The 27,038-nt window shown below is 41.3% G+C and overlaps 1 protein-coding gene across 2 annotated transcripts in view; it reads right to left on the bottom strand.

The window, feature by feature from the left end:
- arid1b (AT-rich interactive domain 1B) overlaps positions 1-27,038 on the bottom strand; it is a 135,593-nt gene that overhangs the window by 96,919 nt on the left and 11,636 nt on the right. For both annotated transcript variants that reach the window (XM_077620239.1, XM_077620240.1), the window contains exon 2: positions 4,175-4,378. In XM_077620239.1, coding sequence (XP_077476365.1) covers positions 4,175-4,378 — 204 coding nt within the window. The remainder of the gene's footprint in view (positions 1-4,174; positions 4,379-27,038) is intronic.

Raw genomic sequence — 27,038 nt, 5'->3', positions numbered from 1 at the left:
TTAGTCCTGATTGGTTGAGAGCCCCTACACGGTCGAAGGATAATAAAAGTAACAAATGAGAGCAGGCTATTAGAGCCATTGATGTGCGGAGGCTAGCTTGCTAATTAATTGATTCGGAAACTTCATCTATTCCGCGGTCAGAGAGGAACCTTTAATTAATCGGCGTTCCTCTTTTCTTCGTCTTCTGTCACTCCGCTTTAGCCCCTCCCACCGCCGCCCTTAATGGTTTCCGTAAAATTGCAAAACGCAGAAAGCCCGGGTCGGCGCGTGTCGAGGTCGTTCGGCGTTCTGGAGGAAATAGTGACGGCGTGGATGTGACGGCTACTACGAAGAGCTAACGGTCGATATTTCAAGAGCCTTTCAAAAAGGGGCGGGGCCACTGGAGTGGTCCCCTTTGTACCGACACCCCTCCAGCTTTCCCGGCAGAGGAGTTGATTTATCGGGGCTTCCCAGTCATCGGTCAGGGGCGGCAGCGGCAGCGACGGCTGCATTAACCCCCAAGACAACCCCCGGGTACCCACGGGCCCCTAAGTGCTTCCAAGTGGCCCTTGCGCTCCGAACGCTAGTGAACACCCCCCCACACACACACTTTAGCGGGGCGCAATCAATGTTGTAAATTACCCATCTTTCTCTCTCGAGTCGATATCGCGCAGGACGATGTTTGGACAGATGATTTTAGGCACAGGTGTCAAAGTGGCGGCCCGGGGGCCAAATCTGGCCCGGCGCATCATTTTGTGTGGCCCGGGAAAGTCAATCATGAGTGCCGACTTTCTGTTTTAGGATCAAATTAAAATGAGGAGTATAGATGTATATCACATTTCCTGATTTTTCCCCCTTTAAAATGAATAATTGTCATTTTAATTTTAAAAATAAAATGAAAAAAATTCTGTTTTTAGTTCAAAAATCATTTTGTAAAATCTTGCAAATAAGCCCCACCCCTCCGCATCCCTCAGATATGACCTCTGACCTTCCTTCAGGTGTTGAGGCTCATTACTCTCATGTGAACATCGGAATTAAACCGTCTCTCTCCAAAGTCATTATTGTGTGCTAAATTCTAGCCGCTGCAGTCACGCAGTCGATGGGGGTGCTGGATTTTAAAGGCAGTGACGGATAATTAGAAACTTTAGAAGCACAGTTCCCATGGCTCTAGCCGGAGTGAACAACTAATTCTATTTGAACTAATTACGTTCCATGGCGCTGTGCTGTGATTGCTAGGCGTGCGCCAGCTCCCCTACGTAATACACTGGAGAAGCTAGACGCTAAATAGTACCACGGATATATTTTTGACGGTGAGAGTGACTTTACCCGAATACGCACGTCCTCCTCGCCGTTTTCGCCCCCCGCGGGCTAACGAATTTATGTCTTGCGTACGGAAATGTGAGGACGTACAGGAATATTAGCGTAGGAGTGAATTATACGTTTATGAACTGCGGAGGGTGCTGGAGCCTATCCCAGCTGAGGCGGGGGGGACATCCTGAATTGGTGGTTAGCCAATCGTAGGGTATGAGGAGACAAACAACCAATTACGCTCATAGCTAGGCGAGATTTAGCCTACAATTAGCTTAGCATGCATGTTTTTGAGCGGAAACTGGAGTACCCGGAGAAAACCCACGCAAGCCTGGGGTGAATATGCAAACTCCATACAGGTGGAGTGGCCTGGATTCGAACCCAGGACCCCAGAAATGTGAGGCCGACACGCTAACCACTCACCCGCCAGGTGGACTTTCACAAATTAGCCTGTCGGTCTCACAGTTCTGGAGTCGTGGGTTTGATATCCCAGGTTGGTTCTCACCGTGTGGAGTTTGTATTTATCCCCGGGCTTGCGTGGGTTTTCTCCGGGTGGTCCGGTTTCCTCCCACATTCCAAAAACATGCATGTTAGGCTAAGTGGATGCTAAATATTCCCTAGCTATGAGTGGGATTGGTTGTTTGTCTCCTTGTGCTCTGTGATTGGCTAGCCACCCATTCAGGGATATCCATAATTAGTTGGGATAGGCTCCAGCACCCCTGCGACACCTAAGCGGTTTCAGAAAATGAATGAATGAACATCATTTACTAGTGTAATGTTATTTTGATATTATTTTTACATAAAAATATGGGTCGGTTCAGCAAAATATATTTCCTATAAAAAAGTAGTGTATTAAAAAACTGCCTAAACTGGCACGAGGAAAGAAAAAAATATGTAATTATTCACAGAAGTTTCAAATTTGAAAGACACAACATGTAATAATATAACAATAGGTTTAATAATAATAAAATCTGGGTGACAATATGCAAATTCCACACAGATGGAGTAGCCTGGATTCAAACCCAGGACCCCGGAACTGCGAGTCCGACGCGCTAACCACTCACCCGCCGGGTGAAGGACTTTAACAAATGGTTAGCGTGTCCGTCTCACAGTTCTGGAGTCGTGGGTTTGATCCCATGTTTGTTCTCACCAACCTAATCGTGATGATTTTTGTCATATTATCCAAGGCTAATTTAGCTTTAGCATCAATAATCTGGCATAAACATAACGCAACTAATCCCAAATCCAAAATGTTCTCATATTTTTTTCCCCACGATTAAATAAAGCAGACATAAACAGTCTCGTCTCCGGCTTATTGTGTTGCACGGAGGCGCCAATGACGTGTACGTGACGCCTCGTTGTTTACGACGGAAACGCCAATATATACGAAAACGCCAGCGGAATCGAAAAGTGAGTGATGAGTGCAAGTGACACACACACGCACACATTCGCACACCCGCGCAAAAGCGGCGATGCACACCCCTCGGCAATTTAAACCTTGTCTAAAATTGAACCTATAAAGCCTTCCGGGAAAAAAATATATATTGATACTTTGAGATGACAACAATGTATGTCGCGTTCATGTTTCTTTACGGGAGGAAGAAAAAAAAATGGTGGGACGGTCAGGCGTTTCATAAAAGTGTAACGACCGCAAATGACTGTTATTCGACAGCTTTGGCAGGGAAAGATATAAATTTATCTTTTTGCACCTAACGTCTCGCGACATCTGTTGCTGGGGAATGTTAATGAAATTGAATGCTTTTGTCGTTACACTAGTATAATGAGGTTTAAAGTTTCACCACAAAGTGCACAGATAACAAACACATAAATAATCAATAAATAAGTAATAAAATAAATTTAACAAGTAAAAAGATAAGTAGTTAATATAATAAGTGGTCACAACACACGTGCACACAACAACAACAACAAACAAAGAGATAACTAATCACTGAGTGATAATGATAAATAATCAATAAATAAGTAATAAAAATATTTTAAAAAGTAAAATAAGTCAATATATTAAGTGGTCAAAACATAAATAAGTAGGGAAGTGTACACAACAACAAACAAAGGAAGAGAAAACTTATTACTGAATAATAATAATAAATAATCTATAACTCATTTAAAAAAAATAAAAAAAATCAATAACTAATTTCAAAAAATTAAAAAAAATCAATAACTAATTTAAAGAAATTAAAAAGTGAAAAAATAAGTAGTCAATATAATAAGAGGTCACCACATAAATAAGTAGGGAAGTGCACACAACAACAACAAACAAACAGAGAACTAATCACTGAATAATAATAATAAATAATCAATAAATAATTTTAAAAATTAGAAAGTGAAAAAATAAGTAGTCAATATATTACGTTGCCACAACATAAATAAGTAGGGAAGTGCACACAACAACAAAAACAACAAAATGAAGATAACTAATCACTCAATAATAATGATAAATAATCAATAAATAAGTAGTCAACATAATAATTAATTAGTAGTCAACAAAGATAAGTAGTCAACATCGAGCCCTGCAATTGGCTGGCCACTGACTCACGGTGTCCTCTGCTTGGTGCCCCAAGTCAGCTGGGATAGGCTCCAGCACCCCCCCCCCCCCCAGCCAACGACCCTTGTGAGGATAAGCGGTTCAGAAAATGAATGAACAACCATAAAATGGCTGCCAGATTTTCCATTGCTGCAAGTTATTTTTACTTGTTGAATATAGATTCTGTTTAACGTCATCGGATAAATATTGTTTTGGCAATACGTAATGTTTACTGAGCTGCCTCACGGTGTAATGGTGAACTGGGATGAATGTTTACTGTATTTTTCAAACTATAAGTCGCAATTTTTGGGCGGAGCAACATAAACATCTCATAAAAAAGCCTACCTGATGCTGAGGATACTGCATGCTTCCCATGCCCATTTGAGCTCTCCCCGGCATGCCCATTGGATAACGGTGAGAGGGAGGCGGGGTATACGGCTGGCTAGGAGGGTAAGGCCCGCCCCCTGGATGCTGTGGGCCGGAGTAGGGATTATCCACCATCCCGTAAAGTTGCGAGCGCTTCATCGCCATGAAGTCCATGGAGGACACCTGTTGAAGAGGAAAAAAATATGTTAAACATTTTTTTAAAAATTGCTGCGGACCAGTAATAGCCCACGAGCCGTAGTCTGGGCACCCCCTGCTCTAAAGCGCAGCAACAATTAATGTACGATGTAATTACATGCCGACTGGAAACCTTAAGTGGGTGTCTGCAGTCCTGCAAATGGTATTTCCATTAGCAAAAAATGTTTATTGCGTGGCTACGGGAGGTAACTTAGCTGGAGCCGGGCCAAAACGGAATTATTTCATTATAACACATTTTTATTATAATGCCTGACAGGCTTTAATAGTTGTAAAAGTGGTTTAAAGGAACAATAGCAATAAAAAACTACAAGTTTTACAGCCGTACACCAACAGGGCCGATAATCACACCGCTACCTCGCTTAATTTTGCTTACAACAAAGGGGGACAAATTATATTTAATTATATTTAACGGTTATTCATTCCTCAGAACACACCCCAGACTGGTCGCCAGTCAGCTGTAGGGCACGCCGAGAGACAGACGCCCATTTGCGCCCGCAAACGTGCCGCCACCAGTGGGAATCGAGCCTGCAAGTCAGGCGAGTGAAGCACTACACTATGAGGCAGTTCAGTAAACGTTACGAATTCAAGAAACGATAACATTAAACAGAATCTACTATATTCACCAAATAAAAATAACTTCCAGCAATGGAAAATCTGTCTAGGGGCAATTTAGCGTTAGCCACCTAGCCTAGCATGCATGTTTTTAAGGATACGAGGAAATTTTGAACAAATCTATAAGTTATTCGTCTTCATTTTAAGGGCACAAGTATACAAACAATCCATTATAGCTAGGGGTAATTTAGCGTTAGCCACTTAGCCTAGCATGCATGTTTTTAAGGATACGAGGAAACCGGAGCACCCGAAGAAAGCCCATGCAAGCCTGGGGAGATCATGTAAATGAGATCATGCAAACTATACACCATGAGAACACACCTGGAATCAAACCCTCGACCCCAGAACTGCGAGCCCGACGCACTAACCACTTTTCCACCGTACCGCCCGATTTTATCCTTATTAAAAAATAAGGGAAACACCTTCAAGTGATAAAATAATTCAAGTTTGAATCCCTCAGGCAGACAAGAGCTCCGAAAAGAATATGCCAATTCATTTCACACTGGAGTATTCCATGTCTTTTTAAGAGGGGGGCTCGGATTAGAAGGGGGGCCTCGGCGAAACACTGGAAAATTCGGGATCAGTCCGGGCTAATCCGTCACCTGTAGCGACGCGTTTGCGCGCCGGCCGGGACAGATAATGCCGACTTCCTGGTCCTCTCAGGCTTTCATCCTTTTGTCTCGCGGTGTTGGATCATGTGTGATTTATGACATTTTGTTCCTACCGTTCCTAACACACACTTTCCCCTTTTTCTCGTCTTACACACACACACCAATCCGGCGCCAAGTCCCTCCTCCCCAGCTCAATATCACCTCATCCAGCGCGGAGAAGAAATTGCCGTCGCCTCATATCGCCGGGCTAATATCGAGAAGACACGTCAGGGTGGGGGTGGAAGGAAGCACTTTATTCGGCGACCGTTCGGCTTTTTAAAAGTGGTTTTTGTCTACCGAGACGTGTGTTTGGTTGGAGTCGTTTGGGAGGAAACGTGGGTGTGTGTGCGAAGGGGTGTTTGGGTAGCGGCGGGGTCGCCAAAGATGGCGTGAGGAGAGAACGCGGGGGGTCTAAGGGTTGGTTCGCGGCGGGGAGGCGTTCGAGGCCCCTCGTGAGAAAAGCTTTTCTCGCAAAGGTCAACATTCGTAGAAAGTGTAAAAAAAAAAATTATCGGATCAGTACGCCAGCAATATGCTATTTTCGCACATTTCTTATGTTAAAATGGGAAGCTAATTATTTCCTTGTTGGTTAAATGATGCCGGGTTAATCTGTCTGATATTCTATTTAATGTGGGAGATGAATTATGAAGGATTTGAGAGAGAGCTGACCTCAGCGAAATTCATTTTAACGTTGAAAAAAAATGGGCTCGTTAATTTTTCTTGGGCTTTTCCGGTCTTAGCTAATTTGAACAAAGGACTCAAGAATAGAGAAATGATTCGGTGAAAAATAACTTTCAAAAGTGCAAAACAAACAATCATGACAGCCAATCGCAGGGCACAAGGAGACCAACAACCAATCACACTCATAGCTAGTTAATATTTAGCATCCAATTAGCCTAGCATGCATGTTTTTGGGATGTGGGAGCACCCAAAGAAAAGCCATGAAAGCCCGGGAACAACATGCCAAGTCCACACAATCAGAACCAACCAGGATCAAACCCACGAGCCCACAACTGCAAGGCCGCTAACCACTCTCCACCCGGCCACAGATTTTTAATTGGTGTGTTTCATTTAAATGAAAAATTTTAAATAACGCTTTATTAGAATATATCATCACTATATTTTTGATCAAAATGCCTCATTTTGTTTTTTCTTACAATAATATTTACCATATTCAACAATATACCCAAATTTGTTATCACGGCAGGCCTACCAAAATTAGCGTGTTATAAACTCGCCATTCTGGAGTCAAACCAATCGAAGCTGACTTTTGCTACATTTCTGACCAAAAGCTATTAAAATATCATTTCCAAACGAGTCCCCGCCTCCGCGTAAACCGACAAGCAATGGACAACAAGGGCGTGTTTCCCCCTCAAACGCCGTTTTTTTTTTTACCCGTAGCGGCTCGGCAATTCCCTCCCACAGTTTGAATCTCCAGCCTCCCTCCTCCTCAAAACCACTCAGTTCGGCAGCTCCATCTCGAGAGCTCGTCCACTCGGAACAACCACTGAGCCAACTCCAGTCAATCCCCCGGCGCTCTCGCCAAGAGTACACACGCCGTAACATCGTCTTACAAAAAAATAGAAATAAAAGTGAATTGGAGCACTTAAAAAAAACACAAAATATCACAAAATAACTTCTGGGCTTTGGGAACGGAGATGGATACACTCCATTAAAATGCAAACACACAGGTGACAAGTTGTCAAATAAAATGAAATCGCATTAAATGACATAAAGCAAGCATTTTCTCGCATATAAGCCGCATCCGCGAATAAGCCGTACCCTTAAAATTGCTTTAAAATGGTTGAATTTGACAATTTCTCGAGTATAAGCCACCTCCGCGTATAAGCCGTACCCTTAAAATTGCCTTAAAATGGTTGAATTTGACAATTTCTCGCATATAAGCCGCCCCTGGTTCACAATTTTTAACTGCATATTCATGGTTTTAATAAGGAGTACAAATGTTTTACTTTGAAGGGAAATTTTTAAGAAAAATCAATTAAAAAAGGAAGTCACATGAGCAGTACAACCAGGAAGTGTGTCCGTAGCGGTTTAGTAGATAAGATGGCGGCACCCTGAGCAAACAATGGCCGGTAAGTAAGTGAATTTTTTCGAGTTTTATGCAAATAACGTTTTTATTTTCTTGAATTTCATTTTTTTTTGCATTTTACCTGTTTATCTTTTCTCTCTTTTGAAATAAATTACCGTATTGTCTTGCATTATGGCGTTTGGTCTTTGTTATCTCGCAGTTTCGTGAATGTCAAGTCTAATTTATGCGCATATAAGCCGTACCCTCGATTCAGTCATAATTTTTTTTTAGTTACAAATACGGCTTATATGCGAGAAAATACGGTATATATAAATATGGAAGATGCATTCTTTGTCACTTTGCAGTTTTGTGCATGTCAAGTCTAATTTGTGCGTATAAAGCCGTACCCTCGGCCATTTTTTTAGTTACAAACATGGCTTATATGCGAGAAAATACGGTTTATGTAAATATGGAAGATGCATTCTTTTTTTAAGGGAACTACACAGTCACATCTAGAGCCAGCCCTTGTTAACATATTGGAATATTTTGTACTAAATCTTGCAGTGGAGGAGGAGCTTTATGCTGTAAGATTTTCTCGGTTCATTTTCCACCTGTGACATTATCAACAATAGCAGTTAAGCCCCCCCAAACAGTCCCACTAAATGAGATTTCAGCCCACCGAAGGTTTTCCCCGAGATACGCCGGCCGATTCCCTGAAAGCGCCAGAAACATTTCTTGACAAATTGAAACGTTGCGTTTTATCTCCCCTAAGAGAAACGAGTGCACTTAGCGGGGGGAATATGAATACGACATGTACAAAAATCCTGTTTTTTTTTTTTTTTTTTGCCCGGGGAGACGGTAGATTACAAAGAAAAACCGTTTTTCCCGTTTTGTTCATCTGTCCGCGCTATCGACGGGAGGCAATGGAATTTCAACATCCAAATTTAAAATTCAATTTATAAAGACTTCTCTGGCTTGCTTTGTTTTGGTTTTTTTTTTTTACACTCTCAGGAGCTTTTTTTTTTGTCTTTTCATCGCAAAACAAAACCATTATGGGGAACATGGTGAAATTACTACAGGGCGAAACCTGCTAAATTGCTTTTCGGAGTTCATTTGACAATAGCTTGATTTAAAAAAAAAAAGCAAAATAAATAAATAAATAAAAAAGATTTCACCGCTTCTCGCTTTAATGTAAGCAGATGTTGCGCGGGAAGACACAAAAGGCTCAGAATTGCGGACGAGGAGACACGCTGGGATGGAATAAAAAGCTAAAAACAACTCATTTGACATGCTTGTTTCTATTTACGCTCTTGCTCAAAAGTTTTGGGACTCTTTCCCATTCAACCGAATGGGGAAAAGTCCCAAAACTAATGAAATAACGAAATTTCTCGGGCAATTACTCCCCTTATTAATGGTTGCAATTCCCCTTATCAAGCGATAAAATTTTTTTTAAAAACATTTACTCACATAGGGCGCACTTAAAAGTCTAAAATTTTCTCCAAAGTGGACAATTAGTATGCACTAAATTCAAAATACACTATGATGACTTTCTGTTTTAGGATCAAATTCAAATATATATTATATTTACTGATTTTCCCCTTTTTAGATCAATACTTTTTTTTTCTGTTTTTAGTTTGACTGTCTGAGTACATTGCTTGCTGACGCGCTATATTTATATAGTGAAAAGGGAAATGTGTGAAAGAGGAATGCGGGTGCAAATTCAAATATATATTATATTTACTGATTTTCCCCTTTTTAGATCAATAATTGCATTTTTTAATCCATTTTTTCTGTTTTTAGCTTGACTGTCTGGGTACATTGCTTGCTGACACGCTATATTTATATAGTGAAAAGGCACATTTGTGAAAGAGGAATGCAGGTGCTAATTCAAATATTATATTTACTGATTTTCCCCTTTTTAGATCAATAATTGCATTTTTTTAATCATTTTTTTTCTGTTTTTAGCTTGAATGTCTGGGTACATTGCTTGCTGACGTGCTACATTTATATAGTGAAAAGGCAGATGTGTGAAAGAGGAATGCGGGCGTGCATATCATGCTTAAAGCATTAGATTAGAACATTATTTCATCCCGTAATCGGGATTTTTTTTGGTTGCAGTAGCAAGAAAGACACAGAAGACATTGTAGACCTAGTTAAAAAAAACTGGAGCCACTCATATGACAATCCATGACGAGATTTTCATCTGCTACCAGTGACCGAGACGACCCGGATTAAGGCCAAAATGGCAGTTTTACAAAAAAACGTACTTAAAAAATCCCGTACAAAAGTTTTTATAGGGCGTACGCAATTTGAAATGATTAAAAAAAATGGGGAAAAACAGCTATGACTACCCGTCGCCTGATAAAACCCACAATTTAGTTTTAAACTCACCCTGTTGGACTTGTGGGACATTGAAAGTGTTATTTGTGAGTCATTTTGAATGCTAGAAGCGTTTTATTGCGCCACATGCTTGTTGAATTGAATGCACGTATTGTCGTTCTACAAGTACGAGATTTAAAGCTCGGCCATAAAGTGCTCACGTAAATAAGGAGTCGTAAAAGGATTTATACACAATAAAAGTGAAGTGAGGTAAAAAGTGACTAAAGTGGTTAGCACAACGCGAGTCAGCCACGGTGTTTTATTGCAAGTATCCAAGTGCGGGAAAGCTAACAATGCTAATGCTCTATTCAAGCAGCCTGCGTTTCCGTCGACTTTATTATTTCGTACTTATTTTCTGGACTATAAATCGCACTTTTAATCGATTGGAGGAGAATAATCCAGTAAAAATGGTATTTATTTTTCTCTCTTTGTTGTTTTTTTTAATGGTTTTTTAGTCGCTATGGGCATTTGCAAAAACTGTTATGCTAAGTTGTTCTCCATTTGCAGGCCTAAAATGCACATACAATTAAATGCTAGTTCAAGAATGTGTTGATATTCTCAGAATCAAACCCAATTAAGAAAATACCCCGGATAATTTGACCCTAAAAGACAAATTTAGTCCAATTCAACGTAAAAAAAACATTGACGACCGACCGCGGACATCAAAATTGAGGCTCTGAACGGGAAAAAAAACATTTCTAGCGGCAAAACTTGTCTTTTCATTGGCATTTCGGCGTCTTTGCACGACTACGGGGGTCTTCCCGTCCCCTTCACCACGTTTTTTTATGGGCTACAAGCTGCTTTATTGAGCAACGGCTACTTCCAAAAATGGTTCCATCCCCAAAAGAGCAATTTATCGGGCTATTATACATCCTTAAAGTACCTGCCAGTTTAACACTATGTGGAACAAGTATACTTTTCCTCTTGGACAGTTCCATAAAACCATTTCAAACCAAAAGTAACAATAATTACCGTATTATTTTTATTATTGTTGTTACTTTTTTTCAAACTGCTCGTCGTCAACAACGCGACGACCGACCGTTCTCGACTCGCCGTTTGTAAAATAGCTTTAGATGTCACATAAAAAGAAGGCGCATCCAAAGCCCTTTTATCGATTATCTCTTATTCTGAAGGAGCCAATCCTGCCGGCGTAATGAACCCTTTTAGCCGTGTGAATTTGTGAGTGGAGACAAATAAGGATAATTATCAGTCTACAGATCTTGCGTTTGTAGCCGGCGAATCAACCAATCACGGAGCCCGGCCGGGTCTGCTGGGATGCTCGCTCTTGTCTTTTATGTTATTTATTTATACCATGCAGCAAAGCACTCTCCGATCGCTATTACGCAGCGGCTTTTCGCCGCGGAACAAAAGCTACGCATTCGAGGCTTGAAAAGCCTTTTACGGTTTTAGAAAACAGAATCAAACGGGAACGAGGGAGGGAGGGAGGAAAAGACGGAAGGAGGGCGAGGAGGGCGAGTGGGGCGAGTGGGGGGAGTGGGGGGTGTAGCCTTTCCATATTAATGTGTGCAAATTCTGCCGCTCCTGCTGACTAAGATTAGAAAAATTAATTTCATGGATGCGGAGACAATACTGATGTCATCAAGCAAGGAGAGAGCGTTGTTAACTCTAACCTGGCCGGGTTTAGTTTAGGAAAGCGTTGGCTCGTAAGCCACATGTGGCTCTTATATGGGTGGAGGAGGCTCGACGGTGGGCACGGGGGCCAAATGTGGCCCGCCGTGTCATTGTGTGCGGACCAAGGAAGTAAATTACAAGTGGTGGTTTTCTGTTTGGGGATCAAATTCGAATGAAGGTTATAGATGTATATTATATTTACTGATTTTAGATGAATAATTGCAATTTTTTAAATATTTTTCTTCTTTTTTTTGTGTGACTGTCTGGGTACATTGCTTGCTGACGTGCTATATATAATGAAAAGGTGGATGTGTGAAAGAGGAATGCGGGTGCGCATATCGTGCTTAAAATATGACAAATTTAGCACTCGACGATGACGTTTTCATCTGCTAACACTGACCGAGACATCTGGATTGGAGCCAAAATGGCTGAAACGAGATGGCTTTTACAACAGAACATACTTAAAAATAATATTTTTACCCGTACAAAAGTTATACGGTGTACACAATTTGAAATATCCAAAAAAAAACTTAAAAAATACAGGAAAAAGTTGCCAGATATACATTACACTTGCATAATGACAATAACTGCATTCAATTCAATTCAATTCCATAAAACGCATCACCAAAAAATACAGGAAAAATTTGCCAGATATGCATTACACTCGCATAATGACAATAACTGCATTTAAATTAATTCAATTCCATAAAACGCATCACCCAAAAAAATACAGGAAAAAGTTGCCAGATATGCATTACACTTGCCTAATGACAATAACTGCATTCAATTCAATTCCATAAAACGCATCACCCGAATTTCCCCGGCACGTACACCCGGCGAGGCGCAAAGTGTCGTCACACATGACAGTAAAAAATTTGAAAAAGTAGACCCCCGCCTTTGGGGGAGGCTAGCAGAAGCCCTTGCTTAGCTTAATAAGCCTGCCTGCGTCGCATATCTGGCCACAAAGGCAGCCTAGCAATGAGGGCGACGAAATTATTCAAGGAGAAAAAGCAGGAGACGGCAGCCATGCGAGAGGTGGGCGGAGGCTCCCGGATAAACAATGCTTGTTCGAGCGAGGGGGGGGGGGGGGGGGGGGGGGGGATCATGTGTGGGGGGGGGGGGGGAGTCAGATAAGAGGCTGCCATAATGCAGACAACCGGTATGCCTTTGTGTTTGGCGCAATGCACATAATTGCTCTCTCTGCCGTGGCGCCGGGCGTCGGGGAGAGGTGTGCCCTCTGCGTTTGACACCAATATTTACACCGCCGACACGTACGCAGGCGTTCTCGTCGAACACCCGAACCGAGCCGCCGCCGCCGCCCCCACCACGAGCGCCGGGGAAAAAGTTGAAGATGGCGCGCTTCCTCGCGGCCGACACAAAAACGTCATTAAGCCGAGGAGGAGGAGGAGGAGGAGGAGGAGGAGGAGGAGGATGGATGGGGGAGGAGAGATGGGGGAGAGATGGGGGAGAGAGCGCCTGCTTCATCTGTCTCAAGTGAGATTGGGGTCCAAAAGGGTCACCGGAGCCCTTTTCCTCTGCTGAATGAGAGCGGGAGACGAAAAATAGGAGGGAGAGAGGGAGGAATGGAGGAATGGAAGCGGGGGGGGGGGGCAGTCAATGACAAAACGAGATCCGGCTGACATGCTGGTGACACCCCATTAGGAAATGAAAACAAATACAACTAAAGAAGCGTACGGAGCTAACGGACGCCTTAAATAAGATGGGCAAAGATGCAGGGTTTTTTTTTGGGGGGGGGGGGGAGTTTGGATGTGGACGGGTTGAATTTGGGAGGTCAAAATATGATAGGTGCAGGACAAAAGAATTTTTGGTTTTCTAAAAAATCAGGGTTTTGTGAGCTGAATGCGCTCTTTTGATGGGTGGATTTGGCTCGGAAGCCGCATGTGGCTCTATTGGGATGGGTGGATATGGCTTGACATACAGCTTGACAAAATAATTTTTCATTTTTCAAGATGTTGGCTTGGATCAGAGGTAGGGAATCTATGGCTTGTGAGCCAAATGTGGCTCTTGTGATGGGTGGAAATGGCTCGAGAGCCGTATGTGGCTCTTGGGATGGGTGGAAATGGCTTGAGAGCCGTATGTGGCTCTTGTCACATAGAGCTTGACAAAAGAATTTTCATTTTTCAAGATGATGGTTTAGATCAGGGGAAGGGAAGCTATGGCTTGTGAGCCAGATGTGGCTCTTGTGATGGGTGGAAATGGCTCAAGAGCCGTATCTGGCTCTGGTGATGGATGGATAAGATGCTACGCTAACCTATAAGCTAAAATGTAACTAACACTGCTGTAATATTTTTTTTGTGTGCATGCATACTCATTGATGAGCAACAGCATAACAATGTTTTTAAAAATTCTGCGGCTTCTTGTACTTGTAAAAGACCCCCGAAAAACGGCACACAATTTCAATTATTTTGACTTTTAAATCCAGACTATGGCTCTCAAGGAATAACATTTATAAATATGAATTGTTTCTGTTCCCGACCGCTGACTACCCACGCAATTTCAACTTCCAAACTACCTTTCCAACAAATCTGAAATAAACCTAAATCTATGCATATAAAAAACAACTTCAAACACAGCACTAACAAAAGACGAAAAAAACCTTACTACTGTATCCCACTTTGTGAAAAATGGTATTATCCACAATTGCTTTTAATCCCGAATTACACCCTATTATTTTGGCTCCGCCTCTGATACCGATACAGCCTGCTCTTTATGGCCCCTATTAGCGAGGTGGTGCAATTCCCGCATTCCGCCTGTTTGGACGCCGAGACTCGTTTCAGTTAGTGGCCATGGAAGAACGAAAGGAATGCGCTCCCATGGAGCGAGCAAGTCAGCCTCCAAAAAGGAAAGAAGCCAGCTAAAAGGAGTGGAAGAAAAGAATGTTGACTTTCCTACCGCTTCACATTTAACTCTTGAATTCTACAGTAATCCCTCAAATATTGCGGTTTCACGACATCGCGGTTTTTTTCTGTGGGAATTTTTTTTGGTTAATTACATTTTTTATACCGTATTTTCACAACTATAAGGCACACATAAAAGTCTTAAAAACGGTGCGTCCTATGTGTGTGTCAAATACAGAAATAGCACTGGTTACTGACACTGCGCCTTTAAATGCGATGCGCCATATAGTCGTGAAAATACGGTAAGTTCAGAGAAATCCACGCTGAAACTCGCAAGTATAATTGAGGGATTACTGTAAATGACCAAGTTTGTGAAATAATTAGCAATGTTAGCATGCTAGCATTCCGTAAAAGTGCGAACTTCTACTTCAGAAAATTATTATTTTGCAATTTGATACTTGCACTAAAACACCAAACACTCGCCTTCCCTTTCCAAAAATTCCAATCCTCTGAAAACGACACGATAAGGCCCGATTTCCAATCACATGATGATGTGGATATTTTAACCCGCGTTAAAAGCACGCACGGGGGCCCCCGCAGCTCACCGATCGACCTCGCTCCCCCACCTCGCCTGTGATTGATTCCCAGTCAGGATGGAGGAGATGGAAGGCCCGGCCGGCTCGAGCTCACGGGGCCCGGGGCCTCTCGAGGGGTGACGCAGTTGGGGGTTTCTGGGTCTCGCTAAGCAGGCCAAGGAGCTTTTTTGGGGGGTGAGCAAATTGAAGGCTCGCTAACCCCAAAACCTCTATTTGGAGCTTTGGAAAAAGATAGCAACTTGGCTATGACTGCACTGAGTATACACTGCAATTTGATTACGTTCATTTTCTGTACTGCTTATTCTCACAAGAGTCGCGGGGGGTGCCGGAGCCTATCCCAGCTGACTTTGACCCATCAGGCAGGGGACACCTTGAATTGGTGGCCAGCCAATCACAGAATTTGATCACATTCATTCATTTTCTGTACTACTTGTCCTCACAAGGGTCGCGGGGGGTGCCGGAGCCTATCGACGAGAGGGACACCCTGAATCGGTGGCCAGCCAATCACAGAATTTGATCACATTTATTCATTAATTTTCTGTACTGCTTATCCTCACAAGGGTCGCGGGGAGTGCTGGAGCCTATCCAATTTAGCCAATTTAGAGTGTTAGCCAGCTAGCCTAGCCTGCATGAGTAAACCAGAGTACCTTGAGAAAACACCCACACATGCCTGGGAATAACATGCAGACCTTCCACAATGAAGACCTACCTGGGATCGAACCCTGGACCCCAGAACTGCGAGACCGACGCGATAACCACTCCACCACCGACCTGCCAATTTCATTACAATTTCTCAAATTTAACAAAAATAAAATACAAACCATTCACAGTCCCCAACTTTATACCATAAAATGACGGAATGAAATCGGATTTAAATGACATTTATAGTGCGCCTGTGATGAAATCAATTTAGTTTCAATTGTTTCAGGTGACTTTTAATGAGTATCTAATATCCGCTTCTGGTAGGAAGGTCAGGATTTCAGTTTATTTGTGTGTTTTTATTTAATTTATTTATTTTTTTCTTAAGTGATGGATCACCCGCAGGAGAAATATGGATAGTCCCAGCCTGGAGAACTGGGCACAATTCCAAAACAAACTGCCTGAATGTAAATCCTTGTTTGTGGGGTGCCTCTTTAACTACACCGTGTGTGACCTACTTTGACAAATCTCTTGTTTATAGGTAAGGCCGCATTTTTTTTTTAAATTTATCGACGATTTGATAAAATACAATTTCAACGAAATCCTTTACCCGCCTCGTAAGTGTTCTAAGAAAAAAATACACAGAGCTAAATGGAGGATTCCTATTGTGTTGTGGCTTTAGATAACACATTCATAATTCACTACGCCGGCAAACCCCGCCCCCCAATGACCGGCCTCGGGAGCTCGTTAAGCTTTGCCTTACAGAGTTGACTAATGGATGGCGGAGAAAGCCCCCCCCCCAGGACCCTTTAGAATCATTTGTGTTGGTCTGCTCACTTAGTATTCACTTATGTATTTTCACCCTACTCTGAGCACAATATCATGAATAACCGTGGCTAATTTATAAACACACTGGGCAATACGGGACTTGGATCGGAATGATTCAACCAGGACAAACGCGCTTTCTCGCTAATGCTATTCCATTAGCAAGGATGGGCATTCCCGGGAATAAAGACTGCGTGTTTAATGGCAGGAAATCCAGTTGGACTCGGAGAAAAAATGAGAATTAGTTTAAGTCAAAAAGTATGTTTACCCATTTTAAGTTTGCTACGAGCAGGGAAAACGAGGGAAAATAAGATGGCGGATTTGCATTTTGCAAGGAAAATTAGGCCGGCCGTATTTTTCGGACTATAAGTCGCAGCACCGCACTGAAAAATACGCAATCAAAAGAAAAAAATGATATTATAGTCACGCTATAACGGCAATTTGTTGTTTTATCTGAAACCGAGAGCAAAATGCTTAATGATAAAATAGGGATCGGTTAACATTTTTTTGGTGAAACTTTTGCGGAAAAATATAACATAACAGACAGTGGTCCAAAAAACAACCAAAAAAAAACATAAATTGTACTTGAGTATTAATTGCAGGCCTCTGCAAACTATTTTAAAAGCGCGACTTATAGTCCGTAAAATACGGTACATTCATATTTTCATGTTTTGACTCATTCCAATGAATAATTTTAACAATCAAAGACATGAGAAATTATTCAACAACAACGTAACCTTACGACCAATGTAAATATTGTCCAAAATACATGTTGATTTTTATTTTTTAATTAAAAGCCATCTGGGAATTGCTGGAAACCCTAACGAGGAAAAGTGGCATTATGTAAAAAAAAATGGATGGATATATTATTAACATGTGCATATTTCCCAGGTGTGTCAACACGCTGCATGTAATAACATGACGGAACGAAATAGGAGTGCAAAATATTGATGAACACCAATATGACACACTTTAGTAGAGCTACGCTGTTATAAGTCATGGGAAAAAATGTGGGTTTTTTTCTATGTCTAAGAGAGGACGGGTTTGAAGACAAATTTTTTGGGGTGCATTTCTAGTACTTGGCTCATTTTGGCTGGGACATTTTGCACGGCAACACGCTCGTAACATAACATAAACACATTTAAATGAACTTAAAATACGATGCAGACACAAAAAAAATAATCTAACCTTAAAACACAGGTGTCAAAGTGGCGGCTCGGGGGCCAAATCTGGCCCGCCGCCTCATTTTGTGCGGCCCAAGCAAGTAAATCATGAGTGGCGACTTTCTGTTTTAGGATCAAATTCAAATGATTATAGATGATGTACATTAAATTTCCTGATTTTCCCCTTTTTAAAATCAATCATTGCAATTTTTTTATTATTTTTTTCTTGTTTTTAGTTGAAAAAGCATTTTGTAAGATCTAAAAATAAATATATAGATATTTTCCGTTTTCCACTAATATTGAACATCATTAAAACATATATTTTGTTTCCATTTGAAATGAAAAATGATTAAAAGAAATTTTCCATTACTAAGAATTTTTTTTAGATTTTAGATATAATATTTACATTTTTTTTTAATAAAGGGATTAGAAGAACTGGATTAAAACCCTGAATATTCATTTTTATATATCTAAAACAATGTTTATTTTAGCTTTTTAAATATATTTTTAGATTTTACTAAATGATTTTTGAACTAAAAACACGTAATATACATCTATATTCTTCATTTTAATTTGATCCTAAAACAGAAAGTCGGCACTCATCATTGACTTTCCCGGGCCACAAAAAATGATGCGGCGGGCCAGATTTGGCCCCCGGGCCACCACTTTGACACATGTGCTTTAGATCTATAAAAACGGACATCATTTGACTTCTGAGCTCCCACCGGGAAATCACGAAAATCGCGACCCTTCTTAATAGCGTAATTGACACAAGTCAAGCAATGGAGGCTACGTACGACTTGAAATGCTAGCGAACGTAACTGTTGTGTACGTGGGTCTGTGATCAGTGCACGCCATCTGTTTCCAGATGTTGTGTGGAGCACGAGCAGACGCTTGGCAGGTCTTCTGACAGGCCGCCGTTTTCTTATTGATAGAGGGATCACAGAGGCAGAAGAGTCAGCCACGCTCAGCTCCACCACAATATCGCCCTGTCTACTGCTGTTATTCGTCTCAGTCGGACGGAGTTTTAGGGGGTGAAAGCCCGAAAGCCTGAAAGAATGAAAGAATGAAAGCCTGGGAGCCGACTTTGGAGCTGTCACAAATGGGCCAGATCAGAATCCAATGCCAAACATGCGCAAGGATCGTTTGATTGGTCGGTTAAATACTTCCATGCTCATCTGATTTTGATTGGGATTTCGGAAAGGTTATTGGCCTGCAAGACAACACTAATTGAAAACGTTTATAGCACAGGTGTCAAAGTGCCGGCCCGGGGGCCAAATCTGGCCCGCCGCATCATTTTGTGGGGCCGGGGAAAGTAAATCATGAGTGCCAACTTTCTGTTTTAGGATCAAATTAAAATGAAGAGTATAGATTTATATTACATTTCCTGATTTTTTCCCCCTTTTTAAATCAATTAGTCATTTTTTAATCAATTTTTTCTGTGTTTTTCGTTCTAAAATCATTTTGTAAAATATATAAAAAAGCTCAAATAAACATTGTTTTAGATCTATAAAAAAACAGAATATACAGGGTTTTTAATCCAGTTCTTTTAATCAATTTATTTAAAAAAAATCTAAATATTATATCTAAAATGGTCCAGCCCACATGAAATCCAGTCTGACACCCTTGGGTTTATAGGAAAGGTCTGAAAGTATTGGACAGAAAAGCAAAATGGACCATCACTGTCAGATATTTAAAAAAAAATACAAATGACTGAACTAGGAAAATAATGTTAAGAAATATATATATATTTTTTTTAAATATTTTTGGGGGAAAAATACCAATATATCAAAAAGGTGTAGTTCCATGGGACTAAAGATGGAAATCCAAAATACGACAAATTTGCCATAGTTTGCCAAGCCAATTTTTGGCCATTTGTATTTGTATCAAAACTAAAAAAAAAATTGCAATGTTTTTTATTGTTTTGCTACAAATGGCATATTTAATAGTTTGGCAAAAATTGGCTTAACAAACTACGACAAATTCTCGTATTTTGGCCCCCCAAAAATGTAACTTGCATTTTAAAACGCAATATTTTTTTTTCATATTGCATATTGTCAAAACGTTCCATTATTTTGAAAGTAGCGCGCTAGCTTTCTTTTTCAACGACACGCTAGTTTTTCAAGCAGTGTCGACGTGTATTAGCCAAAACCAAAACATGAATAATAGATGATTTGCAACAATTAACTAATGCAACTACTGTTGGCTGGGATAGGCTCCAGCACCCCTGCGACCCTTGAGAAAATAAACCGAAGAGAAAAAGAATGAATATAGCAACCAATTGGAATACGATTCCGATTAATCCATTCGCGACCATGCAAATCAAAACCATATTTGACCCTAAATAGATAAAAATAATAAATAAAACACATTTTTAAGCGTTCCTGCAGCAATAGGTGCCTTTAACGACCGGCCTTGCTAATTTTTCTTTCTTGTCTTTTCATTTGTGTCGGTGTTTGGCCCTCTTTTGTAACGTTGTCCCTCTACGTAATGTGCAGTCGCTGAAGACGAATTTTCCTTGGGAGACCAATAAACAAAATCATTAATCATCATCATTAGCCCTTAGCTCTTGTTCTCATTATTTGGCTGCGAAGAAAATGGGAGACCATCTAATTGCATGACTTTTTGAAAATAAAGACAGTCTCAAAAGGAGCTAAAGCGTATTAGCAAAAAAATCTTGTTTAATCACGAAAACCAATGTTTGCAATCGTCTTCATTTATATATTAGATTATAAAAATCCAGTTAGCAATTTGAAAAAAGTGACCTTTTTCATCTTTATCTTTTTAAATTAATCTTTTCTACATAAACTAAAATAAACAAAAACATGATTTACCGTCGGGGGTTGCAAAAAATGATGTGGTGGGCCAGATTTGGCCCTCAGGCCACCACTTTGACACCAGTGCTTTCTACCCTGAAAAAACATGACCTTATTCGACCTTATTTTTTAATTAATCTTTTCTAAATAAAAAACTAAAATAAACAAAAACATGATTTACCGTCGGGGGCCGCAGAAAAATATGTGGCGGGCCAGATTTGGCCCCCGGGCCACCACTTTGACACCAGTGCTATCCACCCTGAAAAAACATGGCCTTTTTCTACTTTATATTTTTAATCAATCTTTTCTACATAAAAAACGAAAACAAACTAAAACATGATTTACCGTCGGGGGCCGCAAAAAAATATGTGGTGGGCCAGATTTGGCCCCCGGGCCACCACTTTGACACCAGTGCTTTGTACAATCCTCAAACCGCGGTCAACTTCTTATTCAAACTAGATTGGATGTCAATTACCGTCAACAGCAACCCGTGAGTCAATTCAAGGAATTCAGTTTGTAGCAGTAGCAAGCGCAGACACAGCAAAAGACAATGTAGACCTAGTAAAAAAAACTGGAACCACACACACAGGAAGCCCTTAATAATAATACAAAAAAAATACATTTTGGAAACCCGATCTTTGTTACCCAATAATCTAAAAATGTTCTCGGGCCAATCTGGGACACCGCAAGTCCAACAGGTTATTCGGTCCGACGGCATCACTGACCCTGGCTCACCCGCGGCCATCTTTCTTTCCAGAATTATGGAGCGGGGCTGACGTTTATAGAGGGCAGACCTTTCCCTGGAGCTTTGATCCACAAAGTTCAATAGTCTACGGTTCTCTAGAGGTCAAGCAGCAGGAGCCACGTGGGCAGTAAGTGGAACCACATTCAGAACCCCCCCCCCCTCCCCACACAGACCAGTAGGATCCGGATTTGCAGGATTTGTGCATTTAGCTAGGCCTGCGCAATATGACAACAATTGCTATTACGATTAAAACAACGCTAACTATCAGGTCTTTTTATTTACAAATGTATAACTACTGTGAATAAGTAAATAAATGACATTCCACATTAAGCAACCATGTTACTTTTATGAGAATATAAAATATGATTTTAAAGTAAAGATAAGTAAAGTAAAGAGAAGTCTTTTTTTGTTAAGTTGTGCAATAAAGATAAGACAACTCCTTGAATGAATAATAAAACGTGCAGAAATGTTACCGAGCATATTTATTTTTGTAATTTAGCCTTCAAAACAAAAGTTGCTGTGAAATTTAACAAAAAAGGGTCTGGAACTAGCGTTTTCGTCACAACAGCGCCCCCCGTCTTCGTGGTGTTCAGCTGGTGTCATTGCAGTTTATAATTATCAAAAGTTGTTATTGTCGCCAAAAATTACTTGACGGTAATTATCCTTTTATCGCCCATGTAGGAAGGAAGGAAGTATTGCTTTCTTCTATGAACAACAAAAAATCCAAACACACAAAACCTGAAAGCCCCCCCCCCAAAAAAAAAAACGTAACAAGTATTTAAGGGTCTCACCCGCACTTTCATCCGGCAACACCCAAGGTCTCCAATCTGTCATCTTTCTTTCATCTAACGCCTCCGTAGCGAGCAAATTATTCATGCCAGCAGCTAATCGCATTCATAGCATTCTGTTTACTTTATTATTGCGCTTTTATTCTTTCTCTTCCTGGCATTTGTTTACAAGAATAAAAGCCTACTCTGACAGAATTATCCCTCCACAACAACCAAAATAAATCACAGCCTTTGCACTCCCATCATTCCCATTCAAAGAGCCCAGCTAAATTATAGATGCTCCCCCTTTCCCCTGAAAATATGCATTTCATTTGCATTTCCTCCGCATGTTTGCGCACACTCGCTAGCGTGCGTCAAAGAGAGTGCGTATGCATATATGTGTATGTGTGTGTAAACCACCAATGACAAGAGACATGCAAGTCCCGGCTCCCAGGGCTAATTCCTAATGACACCGCTCTTTTAAAAGCGTCATTTTCACAATTCATGATTTTAAGACACGGTGGTTAAGTGGGTTGCGCGTCGGCCTCGCAGTTTTGGGGTCCTGGGTTCGAATCCAGCTCAAACCACCTTTACATGTTCTTCCCGGACTTGCGTACGTTTTTTTCCGGGTGCTCTGGTGTCCTCCCACATCCCAAAAACATGCATGCTAGGCTAATTGGATGCTAAGTTGTCCCTAGACATGATGTGATTGGTTGCTTGTCTCTTCGCACAACAAAACATCTGGTTTTGTCGCAAAAATTAAAGCATTTAATTGTGTACGTATTACGAATGAGCTACAAATTCAGGCAAAAAATCTCCGCGGGCCGGATCGGACCCCCATAGTGGGCCATTTCCAGCCCACGGGCCGCACCTTTGACACCCTTACCCCAAGCATTTCGTAACTAGCAAAAGATACCCATGATTCCTCAAAAACAAAGAACAGACAGTGCTGAAAATAGGCGACTTTCCCAAAATGGCCAACAAGTCAAAAACAGACTGACAAATACTTGTAGCCATCTGGGGAACATATTTTTGATCCAAAAAAAACGGGTGACACATTTGTTTTTAGTCTTGTTTGCAACACTGTTCCTGAATCGGGACACTACACGTTTTAGTTTAAGAAAATCATCCTTAACCAATTTCATCTTAACACAACATAGACCAAAATAACATAAATAATCTAATAGTAAACATTAGTGCTGCGCAATATGGGGAAAAATTGATTAAGATATAAGCCATTTTTATCACAACATATATAAGGGTGACCCAGGGTAGAGTGGTTAGCACATCAGGATTGCAGTTCTAGGGTCGAGGGTTCGATATCATGTCCGGAACTTTATGTGGGGAATTTGCATGTTCTTCCCAGGCTTGCGTGGGTTTTCTCCGGGTACTCCGGTTTCCTCCCACATCCCCAAAACATCCTAAGCTAGCTGTTTGAGCACTCTAAATGGCCCCTAGCTATGTTTGGTTGTCTCTAACCTTGTGTCCTGCGATTGGCTGGCCAAAAAAGATTGGACACCCCTGTTATAGATCTTTCCAGAACAAGACTGGACTGGCTTCATGTCCCCAAATAAACACACCTCATTCTCAAACCCCCCAAAAAAACCTGCACCTTGCTTTATTTCCACCTTCTCTGCCATGTTACTGTATTCTCCGGACTATAAGTCGCACCTTTTTCCTCATAATTTGGCTGAACCTGCGACAAACACTCAATTTCGACTTCCATTGTTTCTCTTTCTCTAACCACTGACAACCTGTTACATAATTTTTCCCCTATAGATATTTGGAAAGCTATTATGCTAACACATGCCTATTTAGCCTGTTATTCCCCATTTTACAATTATCATTCCAACATATCTTCCTTCTCATCTTCTGAACAAACAAAAAAAATCCAACTCCTATCTTTCCATCATCATTGCGTATTCTCGGGCCGGCACGACTTATACTCCGGCAAATCCGGTCCATTTGCAATCTTGATGGTTCTCGAACCCGTGTCAGTCGTCGCGGCCCTCCGAAATCCTTTGCTTCCGCCTCGGCTTTTTTACGAGCCACCGGGGCCTTCTCCCACGTCCCCCCCGACAACCCGAGAAACGCTGACGGATGCTCGCCGCGACAGCACGCAAACACGCATCAACGCCGGCAATCACGCACAAATGCGCACACGCAGCCGTCTGTCACCGCGCCGACCTCTCCGATTGCCGCCGAGCAAAGCGTATTTTTTTTACACGCCCCCCCCTCCAAACCCCCATTTTTTTTCTTCTTTGCTCATTTCCGAAATAAATGTCATCACAAACCCCGCCCCCCCCTTCAAATCACCCTTGGGCAAACCTCAGCCCGCGCGCCAAATTCTGTTTATTTAAATATTTGATATGTAAGCAGTCATAAAATAAATGTGGGAAGAGAAAGCGGAAAAAGGAACCGGCGCGGCGTCGAACGAGAGGTCATTATGGGTAATGGTTTTTGACGTATGCGTCGTGAAACGAGCCACCCGCCCGTTAGCGCACCACTCGCCCGTTAGCGCCGTATCTACCGGGAAGACAAATTTTTCTAGCTGGAGTCATAAACAGAATGAACAGGTGAGATGGACATGACAGACGAGCCTTGTCCTGCACAATTGACTTTTAGACATTGCGTCCTCCTCCAATCAGCTACTTAGCAGCCATGGCTTCATCTCAAGTCAGGGCTCGCGAGCCAAATGTGGCTCTCCGCTAACGTGGAAGCTAAAATGTACCTCTAGCATCATATAGTAATCATACTTTTTTTTACATTACACTCCCTTCTCATTTTCTAAACCCCTTCATCCTCACTAGGGTCGCGGGGGTGCTGGAGCCTATCCCAGCTGACTTCGGGAACACCCTAAATTGGCGGCCAGCCAATCGCAAAGCACAAGAAGACACCCATTCATGCTCACACTCATACCCAAGGACAATTTAGCATACAATTAGCTTAGCATACATGTTTTTGGAATATGGTCAGGAAACCGGAGTACCCGGAGAAAACCCACGCAGGCCCGGGGAGAACACGCAAACTCCACACAGGTGGATCGACCTGGATTTGAACCCAGGACCCCAGAACTGTGAGGCTGACGCGCTAACCCTGCCATTGCCGTTGCGAGACGTCCAATCAAAATGAAGGAACATTGCATTACCAATACACGCACTTCCACCAAAATATGCAGCTAGCATGTTACAGAACCCTGCTAGTGGTACCCGAAGGAATACACGGCTGACAATTTAACTCAAGATCCGACAACAACAAAAAACGAGACGGGCAGAGCGAAGAAAAAAAAAAAAAACTCTCCCGAGAAAAGCGACGAAAACTCCGAGCCGAGTGCGACAGAATAACCTTGAATTCCCTCCTGTTGTCGACATTCAAAAAAAGTGCAAAACGGGCAGAAAAGAAAATCCCCAATTAAAAGCGGAAAATAATCACGTTGCGTTCATCAAGGCGGACTTCGTATCGGCTCGGCGTCTGAGGTTATCCCGTTCCCAGACCTTTGCTTAACAAGCTCCCCGGCCCCGGCCAATGAGCTCCGGGAGAGGGCGGGGCTTCACGTTTTTTGGGGTCAAGAGTCAAAGAGAGATGTTGCGAGCTGTTGACCTTTGACCTCCACGTACTCCAAACTGGATCCCCCTCGTGATTTGTCAGCGCGGAGGAATTTCGCAGGCTCGGGGCAACGACAACTATGCCAAGATTTGCTCTTTGCTAATCTTGCGCTTCGTCCCGTTTTCACATGTAGCAACTTGGCATTTGTGCACTAAAGCGTTATTATTTTGGAGTCCGAATTTGAAATGCCATATGCAATGTTAATATAAAAATGACACTGGTGATGTCTTAATGAATGCATGTCTTATTTCCATTATGTAATGCACAACTACTATAGACGATAATATAATAATATATATGAATCTCAATATAAAGCAAGGGTGTCAGACTCGGGTTGGTTCGCGGGCCGTGTTAACGTCAACCCGATTTCATGTGGGCCGGACCATTTTAGATATAATATTTAGATTTTTTTATTATAAATGGATTAAAATAACTGGATTAAAAGCCCTGAATATTCCGTTTTTAAAGATCTAAAACAATGTTTATTTGAGCTTTTTTTATATATTTTTAGATTTTACAAAATGATTTTTGAACTAAAAACACGAAAGAAAAAATAATAATTAAAAAATTGCAATGATTGATTTTAAAAAGGGGAAAATCAGGAAGTGTAATGTACATCATCTATAATCATTTGAATTTGATCCTAAAACAGGGCTTTTAATCCAGTTCTTTTAATCCATTTATTAAAAATATATATATATTATATCTAGAATGGTCCGGCCCACATGAAATCGAGTTGATTGATTCATCTAGTGCACATGTGTTAAAGTGGCGGCCCGTGGGCCAAATCTGGCCCGCCGCATCATTTTGTGTGGCCCGGGAAAGTAAATGATGAGTGCCGACTTTCTGTTTTAGGATCAAATTAAAATGAAGAGTATAGATGTATATTAAATGTCCTGATTTTCCCCCTTTTAAATCAATAATTTTCATTTTTTAATCATTTTTTTCTGTGTTTTTAGTTCAAAAATCATTTTGTCAAATCTAAAAATATATTTTAAAAAAGCTCAAATAAACATTGTTTTAGATCTATAAAAACGGAATATTCAGGGCTTTTAATCCAGTTCTTTTAATCCATTTATATAAAAAAAATCTAAATATTATATCTAAAATGGTCCAGCCCACCAGAAATCAAGTGGACCTTAAAGCGGCCCGCGAACCAACCCGAGTCTGACAACCCTGGCGTACAACAAACTACTATTAAAAAGATTTTTCCTGAAAACATGTTAAAAAAACAGGCATATTCATCATATTTTTTTCTCTATTTCCACCATGCTCCCCTCTGCCCTCTATAGAGTTGGGGTCAGGGTGCC

The sequence above is a fragment of the Stigmatopora argus genome, chromosome 15 (genome assembly GCF_051989625.1).
Source record: "Stigmatopora argus isolate UIUO_Sarg chromosome 15, RoL_Sarg_1.0, whole genome shotgun sequence".
NCBI lineage: Eukaryota > Metazoa > Chordata > Actinopteri > Syngnathiformes > Syngnathidae > Stigmatopora > Stigmatopora argus.
Note: the sequence above shows the minus strand (reverse complement) of the source record. Positions and strands in the feature narration are given on the sequence as shown.